Source organism: Helianthus annuus, chromosome 9, assembly GCF_002127325.2.
Source record: "Helianthus annuus cultivar XRQ/B chromosome 9, HanXRQr2.0-SUNRISE, whole genome shotgun sequence".
In the NCBI taxonomy this organism is placed as follows: Eukaryota; Viridiplantae; Streptophyta; class Magnoliopsida; order Asterales; family Asteraceae; genus Helianthus; species Helianthus annuus.
The window spans coordinates 102,436,927-102,446,447 of NC_035441.2; the positions used below are offsets into that span (position 1 = coordinate 102,436,927).

The window sequence follows — 9,521 nt, forward strand, 5'->3', positions numbered from 1 at the left end:
TCACACATGGTAACCAAACAAGACATGGAATGGTAATGATCCATTGCATTCCCTCGTCCATTCCATTACCTCTTCCATTCCATTCCTCCGTCCATTCCATTATCCCATACCAAACAGACCCTAGTCTTACATAAAAAAGAAAATAATTAAAATAGAAGTCTAAAAAAGTATACTAGAATTGAAGGTTAAAGAAAGTTAAATTATTATTCAAATTCATTTAAAAATATACCCAAAACATTAACTTATTCTTCAAATTTATTTAAAATATATATCCAAAACTTAATTTATACACGTGAGAGGAAAACAACGAGTAAAACGTAAACAAGAACGCGTCACGCGTGCACCCACTCGCCTGAATCTCTAACCCACGCGCCACACATCAACTCCTAAACATTCCCCACGAATAATAAAAGCGCGTGAGATTCCGACATGATTTCCAGCCGGGTCAAGCTCACACTCCACTGGACAAACCCGTTGAAAGCCAGTCAGATATTTGCAGGCTCCACATCCTCAATTTCATTTGAATCTGAATCCGAATCTGAATTTGCATTTCATTTCAATTTCATTTGCATTTCAAAAGAGCGTTCTCCACACCATTGAATACTTTGACTTGCAACAAAGAAACAAAGAAGAAAAGCAGCACCTTCCTCTTTCTTTCCATACCGTGTGTGTTCCCCAACATTATATAAATAATAATCCTACACCCCTCTTCATACTCCAGATCAGATCAAATTAAACCATCATATCATCATCTAAGGTACCATACACCTTTTCATTTATTCAATCATCCTTGTGTGCCCTTACAGATCTTTGACTTGTTACTAATATTATGTGATTGTATTTTCAGGGTTGTTCATGTGTAAAGTTACAAAGGGTAAATTTTATTCCGCTATGGATGAAGAGAAGCTTGCAGAAAAATATCAGGGGTTGTTTCTGAAATGCTCAAATTTATTAGAGTTGGCCGCTGCGGATGATGTTACTGGATTCGTTCACATGGTGGAAGACAGCGGTGTGTGTATAGATGAGGTCAGCTTTTGGTACGGAAGAAGGATTGGGGATCTAAGGAAGATGGGGCTGGAAGAACGGACGCCTCTCATGATTGCTTCCACTTATGGAAGCATTCGTGTTTTGAAATTTATTATTGGTACAAAGAGAGTTGATGTTAACAAATTCTCTGATTCAGATGGTGCTACTGCCCTCCACTGCGCCGTGGCTGGAGGGTCTCCTACGTCGGTTGCTGTTGTGAAGCTTTTACTCGAAGCTTCGGCTGATGTTAACATGACCGATGATAATGGGAACAAGGCGGTCGATTTGATTGCTCGTGGTGTTAAAGCGTCTACTCGTCGCGCTTTGGAGAGGTTGTTGAAGGGGTTATCGATTGAAGACGGGAATGATGAAGAACTAATCGATGAGAAAGAAACGGTGGCAGCGAAAAAGGAATACCCGGTTGATGTGTCGATGCCGGATATTAATAACGGGGTGTATGGTTCGGATGAGTTTAGGATGTATACTTTTAAGGTGAAGCCGTGTTCGAGAGCGTATACTCATGATTGGACTGAGTGCCCTTTTGTTCATCCGGGCGAGAACGCACGCCGTCGTGATCTTAGAAAGTTCAACTACAGCTGCGTTCCCTGCCCGGAGTTTCGTAAAGGGAGTTGTGTGAAAGGAGATTCGTGCGAATACGCACATGGGGTGTTTGAATCCTGGCTTCACCCAGCTCAATACAGGACTCGGTTATGTAAGGATGAAACTGGGTGTGCGCGAAAAGTGTGTTTTTTTGCGCACAGAGTGGAGGAGCTCCGGCCGGTGTATGCTTCCACCGGCTCGGGTCTGCCTTCACCAAAATCAGGGTCTGTGCACCCTGTTGCTGTTACTTCAATGGAAATGGGTTCCATGAGTCCGCTGGCTCTTGGTTCAACTCCTCAGATGTCTCCACCGACTTCCCCAATGTGGCAGAACAAGGTGAATCATTTGACACCACCTACGCTGCAACTTCCAGGAAGTCGGTTGAAGACCGCGTTGAACGCTAGAGATTTGGAGATCGATATGGAGCTGCTTGGATTGGAGAGTATAAGAACTCAACAACAACATCAACAACGACAACAAATGATCGATGATCTATCGAATAATCTTTACAACAATAATAACAATAGATTTGGGGAACTAAAGCCTAGGAATCTAGATGATGTTTTCGGGTCACTTGATCAATCATTATTGTCTCAGTTTCATGGTCTATCTCCAAAAGTATCAAACACACAAACCCAATTGCAATCCCCAACAAGCCACCAACAATTCAACTCGCTTCGGGCTTCCTACCCTTCACCAAACTACTCGTCTTCTCCCGTGAGGAAGCCGGTGGGTTACGGGTTTGATTCGTCGGCTGCAGTTGCACAGGCAGTCATGAATTCAAGATCTGGCTCCCTTAAGCAGAGGAGCCATAGCTTTATTGACCGAGGAGCCGGAGCCCATATTGGGCTCCGGTCAAACCCCCAACAATCTTCCGGTTTCACCGAATGGGGATCCCCGGACGGAAAACTGGAGTGGGGGTTTGAAGATGCGAATAAGCTTAGGAAATCTGTATCTTTTGGATATGGTGGAACAACAGTGAATGTTAATCATGAACCGGATGTTTCATGGGTGAACACCATGGTTAAAGATGTCGGAACCGGGGTGAATGGTTCACCAGAAATGGCCCGGTACGGCGGCAGCGGTGAGATCCTGCCACAGTGGGTTGAGCAAATGTACATAGAACAAGAGCAGATGGTGGCATAAAATCTTTAGCCATTGAAATTCTTTTGAGAATTGTTTAATTTATATATTTTTTGATGTACTAATATCAGATGTAGGAAGATGAAGAAATCTGAAATTGATCTTCATCAGGGAAGAAGAACTGGGAATTCTTTTAATTTTTTCTTCAATTTTATGTAATTTCTTCAGAATTTCCCAACTGGGAATTTAATTATTTTCGTTTTTTTTATCATTTTATTCCAGATTTGAAGATGATATAAAATCAACTTCCTTTATTAAATTGTTTTCATTTTTTAAATAAGAAAAACACAATTATAGTAAAGAAAATTAATGCCTTTAAAATTACTTGAAAATAATTGGGTACCTATCTCGCTATCTGCTATGTATCTGGAGCTTAAAATGAAACCCACTCAAGTAGTTTAAACCCACGAAACTTAATGAACAAAAACCTGATTTTTTTTTTTTTTTTTTTGAAAAAATTGGGAACATAGATTACACTATTTAAGCCATTTTGAGGAAAAAAACCAGAAAACGTGAAGTGATTTTTTTTTTAAACTTATGTAAAATACAAAATTTTATATATAATTTTGCTGTCAACTGTTGTAACAAGCAAAAGTTATGTAATTTTTTTTTTAAAATCCACTTTTCGCATTTTTTATTTATTTTTTTTGCTCAAACTGCTTTATATGTGTATATGTAATTATGTATAACACAAGTTAATGCCACCGCCCGCGTTGCAGGAGGGCGATGGCCGAATAATTCTCAATCAATTAAAAAAACACAATTATAGTTTTGTTAGGAAAAAAAACTAAAACGACGACAAGACCGTAGTTCTGAGCTCAGGGCAAAACTGTAGTTTGAAAGGATTAATGAGTGAGTTTAGGAAGCTACTTGACATGGAAAAAAATTAAATCCAGTCAATAATAAAAAAACACTTTTATAGTTTTGCTAAAAAAACTAAAACGATAGCAATACTATAATTTGAACTGAGTGCAAAGATAAAGTGATGGCAATACTATAAATTTGAACCGGAGACAAAATCGTAATATAACTTTGCAGTAAGGACAAAATCGTAATTTTAAGTTGAGGACAAGACTATATTTTTAATTTGAACCGGGTCAAAATTTTGAACTGAGCGCAAAATCGTAATTTTGAATAGGGGGCAAAAGCATAGTTTTATTTTGAACCGGGCAAAAACATAATTTTAAACTGAAGGCGAAATCATAATTTTTGAAACGGGGCGAAAATGCAACGTCGTCATTTTTAGTTTGGGGCAAAAACAAAAATTTATTTTTAACTGGGGCCAAAATTGTAATTGTAATATAGGGATAAAATCATAATTTTGAACCGAGGGCAAAATCATAATTTTGAGCGAGTGACAAAAACATAATTTTATTTTGAGCTGTGGCGAAAACGTAATTTTATTTTAAACTAAGGACGAAACCGTAATTTTAAAACGAATATAAAACAATAAAATTGTTGGTCGAATAGGGGAGTGCCACGCTTGGGGCAAAAACAAAAATTTATTTTGAACCGGGGCCAAAATTGTAATTGTAATATGGGGATAGAATCATAATTTTGAAACGAGGGAAAAATCGTAATTTTGAGCGAGTGAAAAGAACATAATTTTATTTTGAGTTGGGGACGAAAACGTAATGTTATTTTAAATTAAGAACGAAACCCGTAATTTTAAAACGAATATAAAACAAAAAAATTATTGGTCGAATAGGGGAGTGCCACGCAGCTGCGTGGCACTATTCCCCCAACTTGGTTTTTGTATATGTAGAGGAACAAAGGTATGTAGGTTGAGGAAGTCGTTATACGGATTGAAACAAAGCTCGAGAGATTGGTATAAAAAATTTATAGCGGCTCTCCTGCAACTTAATTATAAACAATCCGTTGCAGACCACTCGCTCTTCATCTACAAAGAATTAAAAACTCTCGTCACCGCCCTCATATATGTAGACGATGTTATTATAACGTAACTTTAAAGTGGATATAAAAAAATAAACATGTTGGTCTAATGGGGGAGTGTCAGGCAGCTGCCTGACACTATTCCCCTCACTTGTATTTGTATAGGTACAATAAGTCATAAAATTGTTCCTTAAAAAATTCATACTCTTCGAGGGGGAATGAGATACTATTTTATATCTATCTTATATGTATTATAAATAACACATTAAAAAAGTGACATGTTACAAAGTTACGTTGCAGGAAGATACTGTTACGGTACCGTTGTGATACCAAAATATATTGGTACCGAATTGTATTGAAACCAAAACCATAAAAATGATTAATGATAAAGGTACCTATATTCAGGCGGTATCGATTCGATTCACTCGTTAAAAATTTTGTGTATTATAATATAAAAAAGTTCAATCCATTGGTTTAATTAAATACAAGTTGTCTAACGTAACCCCAAAATATAAAGTTGTGGTATACACAAAAGGATATCGACACATTTTTACGTCGAAATAAACTAATAGAGTGAATAGCGACGCCATTACCGATGTTGTTTGATTGGTATCAATATGTTCCTTATACTAAGTGTACTCGATATAATTTACGATGAAAAAAAAAAACTTACTATGACTGCAACTCCATTTCCTAATAAAATTCATATTGACAGTTTTAATGAACAGTAAAACATAAGTTTTAAATATTAATTAATTAATTAATTAATTCTATATTAACTCTATAATATTTGGGAAGTCTGATGAACAGTTGATATGTATTATTTTAAATATCGAAATTACAAATATGCCCTTAATTATGAAATTGGGGTCAAACCAATTTACGATTTTGTTCCGCTTTAAAATAACAATTTTACCATCAGTTTAAAATTACGCTTTTACCTCAAGTTCAAAATAAAATTATGCTTTTGCCCTCAGTGAAAAATTAAAATTTTGCCCTCGGTTCAAAATTACGATTTTGCCCCGTTTATATGGTTTTGCCATTAGTTTTGTTTTCTTCTTCACAGGTAAATTACGATTCTGCACTCAATTTAAATTTACATTTTTGTCTAAGGACAAAATCGTAATTTTAAGTTGGGGACAAGACTATATTTTTGATTTGAACCGGGTCAAAATTTTGAACTGAGTGCAAAATCGTAATTTTGAATAGGGGGCAAAAGCATAGTTTTATTTTATTTTGAACCGGGCAAAAACATAATTTTAAATTGAAGGCGAAATCATAATTTTTGAAACGGGGCGAAAATGCAACGTCGTCATTTTTAGTTTGGGGCAAAAACAAAAATTTATTTTTAACTGGGGCCAAAATTGTAATTGTAATATGGGGATAAAATCATAATTTTGAACCGAGGGCAAAATCATAATTTTGAGCGAGTGACAAAAACATAATTTTATTTTGAGCTGGGGCGAAAACGTAATTTTATTTTAAATTAAGGACGAAACCGTAATTTTAAAACGAATATAAAACAATAAAATTGTTGGTCGAATAGGGGAGTGCCACGCTTGGGGCAAAAAAAAGAAATTATTTTGAACCGGGGCCAAAATTGTAGTTGTAATATTGGGATAGAATCATAATTTTGAAATGAGGGAAAAATCGTAATTTTGAGCGAGTGAAAAGAACATAATTTTATTTTGAGTTGGGGACGAAAACGTAATGTTATTTTAAATTAAGAACGAAACCGTAATTTTAAAACGAATATAAAATAGAAAAATTATTGGTCAAATAGGGGAGTGCCACTGCGTGGCACTATTCCCCCAACTTGATTTTTGTTATTCCCCCAACTTGGATTTTGTATATGTAGAGAATTAGAGGATGTGGGCCTGTATGTCTTTTCTAGTCATATTAAATAACATGATGTAGCAAAATAAAAGTCAAATTAGTACAATTGTGATAATGTGCCCTTTAATAATTGATATTTGACACCTAGTTTTTTTGTCTTCAATCTTTTTTTTATAATTTTACAATTATTCTTTTTAAATTGTGTGTATGTTTTAATAACAAATGGAAATAGTATATTCTTTTAGTAAACCTATATAGTATACTACTATGGTATAATTTTCTGTATTACACGAATTAAATAAATATAATGTTATAAATTTAGTAATAAAAAATAAAATTATGTTTTAAAAAAACCTATATATTGCACAAGATGAAATACATTCATTTATTATATAGGTTGTTAAGTGGAATACATGAGTCCCTCGAAAGGTGGCTTATTTCATGTGGAAATTGTTGCAAATATTATGGCGGTGAAGGAGGTGTTGACGTATAAAGGAGTGTATGTCGGAGACACCTTCTACAGTTTATGTGGGCGGGATACAGAGGACGTCGAACACCTGGTGAGTTCTTGTGTGATTACTCCAGCCATCTAGTGGAACATTAAAGTTTGGTTGAAGCTTCTGATTTTTGTGGTCCCATCTAAGCTCGAAGATCAGCTAGAATTGATTAAGAACGCGAAAAGGTTCAAAAGTTTGGAATAAAGTAATGCAGGTCGTGAGTTTTACTATCGTGTGGAAGATTTGGAAGGCGATGAACGATATTATTTTTCACGACATCCCTCTCATGGTCTAAAGGGTCTTCGGAGGGGTTAAAGAGGATTCATACCTTTAGTTAAAATGTAGGTCTTCGTTGGATAGTCTTGATTAGGATAGGTGGTGCGACTTTAATGTGCGTTGATGTGTGAAAATTGTTTTATTAATTATTTTAGCAAGTTTTAAAATTAGGACTCAACAAATAACCCATACACGAACGCCAAGTGTATCGGTCGATACGTAGTATACCTGGTAAGACCAGATATCGAGCCTAAGGACTCTATGACAGCACTCTCAACAATCGTCGAATAAAAGTCAATTTTAATATATATATATATATATATATATATATATATATATATATATATATATATATATATATATATATATATATAGGGGACCGCTAAAATGAAAACCACCTCCAGTTGTAAGAACTGCGTGAACCACTTTCTAGCCATTAGATCAAGATGATGAATGGATGAGATTAAAAGTATTAAAAAAATAATATTAAGTATTTTTTGTCTTATTATGTCTTTAATATTTTAATTGAAAAGGGTATTTAAGTAAAATTATTTTTTTGTCTTTTTATATATATTATATTTAATTGCCTTTTTGTCCTATTCATTAATTACTTTTAATTACTTTTATTTTTTAAACATAATTTCTTTATTAAAAACATTTTTAAATTCAGATTTTTTTAAAAGATTTTTATACTTTTTACAATTTACGTTTTATGTTTTTTTGACGCGCCGTTTTTAACGCCGTTTTTTAACGCGCCGTTTTTTACGAGCCATTTTCCAAGCGTCGTTTTTTACGCGCCGTTTTTTTAACGCCGTTTTTTTACGAGCCGTTTTTAATGCGCCGTTTTTTTAACGCCGTTTTTTAACGCGCCGTTTTTTAACACCGTTTTTCGCCCGGTTTTTTCACACGTCGTTTTTAAGCCCGGCTTTTTCACGCGTCGTTTTTTCAACGCGCCGTTTTTACGTTAGTGTTATTTACGCGCCGGTTATTTACGTTAGCGTTATTTACGTTAGCGTTTTACGTAAACGTTTTAAGTTTACGGTATAACTTTTTTTTTTACAAAAACGTTTTAAGTTTTACGTAAAACGTAAAACGTAAATCGTTTTTTCAACGCGCCGTTTTTGCGTTTTGCGCCCCGGTTTTTTACGTTAACGTTATTTACGTTTTACGCGCCGGTTTTTTGCGTTTTACGTCCCGGTTTTTTACGTTAACGTTATTTACGTTTTACGCGCCGGTTTTTTGCGTTTTACGTCCCGGTTTTTACGTCAACGTTTTTTTGCGTTTTACGCACCGATTTTTTACGTTAACGTTTTTTTTACGTTTTACACGCGTTTTTTTTTACGTTTTACGCACCGTTTTTTTACGTTTTACGCACCGGTTTTTTTACGTTTTACGCACCGGTTTTTTTACGTTTTACACGCCGGTTTTTTACGTTAACGTTATTTACGTTTTACACGCCAGTTTTTTGCATTTTACGCACCGGTTTTTTACGTCAACGTTTTTTTACGTTTTACGTGCCCGTTTTTTTACGTTTTACACACCGGTTTTTTTACGTTTTACACGCCGGTTTTTTTACGTTTTACGCACCGGTTTTTTTACGTTTTACGCACCGGTTTTTTACGTCCACTTTTTGTTACTTTTTATGTTTTTAAATTTTACGTTTTATGTAAAACTTTTTACGTTTTAAGTTTTACGTTAAACTTTTTACGTTTTACTTTTTTAAGTTTTACGGTAAACTTTTTACGTTTTACGTAAAAGTTTACGGTTGAACTTTTTTTCCACAAAAGCTTTTTTACACGAAAACTTGTTTACGGAAAGACGAACGCACCCATAAATTGTGGGCCATGGTCCAAGAAGCAACCCAAGAAAAGATAACTGAACAGGGTTTGAACCTGATTAAATCTGACCAGAACTGGTTCAAACCTGGTTTCAATAAGGTCAAACTAGAACCTTTCTCCCTCAAAAACCAGTTTCAACCCGACTCAATTCGGCCATAAAGCGGTTTTGACTTTTGTTTACCTAACGTGACCTGGTTTCAACCCAAATGGGTTTGGCCCAGAACCCGATATGTGCATCTCTACCTATATCAATCAAAAACGAACGCACCCTGAAATCGCAAAACTCGAGAGATGTCTCAGATATATCGTTATCATCATCGACTATCTCGAAAAAAACGATTTAAACAGTTTGATAATCACACTGAATCAAATCGAAACAGTCCTTAATTGATCTGATTCGGTCCGAAATGAT

General features: G+C 35.2%; 1 protein-coding gene across 1 annotated transcript; it reads left to right on the forward strand.

The window, feature by feature from the left end:
- Positions 1-598: 598 nt before the first annotated feature.
- Positions 599-3,028, forward strand: LOC110916500 (zinc finger CCCH domain-containing protein 29). Its single transcript, XM_022161218.2, has 2 exons — positions 599-757; positions 848-3,028. Exon 2 carries the CDS (start codon positions 856-858, stop codon positions 2,770-2,772), a length of 1,917 nt encoding a protein of 638 aa, XP_022016910.1. The 5' UTR covers positions 599-757; positions 848-855; the 3' UTR covers positions 2,773-3,028.
- The last annotated feature ends 6,493 nt before the right edge of the window (positions 3,029-9,521 follow it).

Excerpts from the sequence above, each read along its gene's own strand:
- LOC110916500 (XM_022161218.2), top strand. The coding sequence starts at position 856 with ATGTGTAAAGTTACAAAGGGTAAATTTTATTCCGCTATGGATGAAGAG.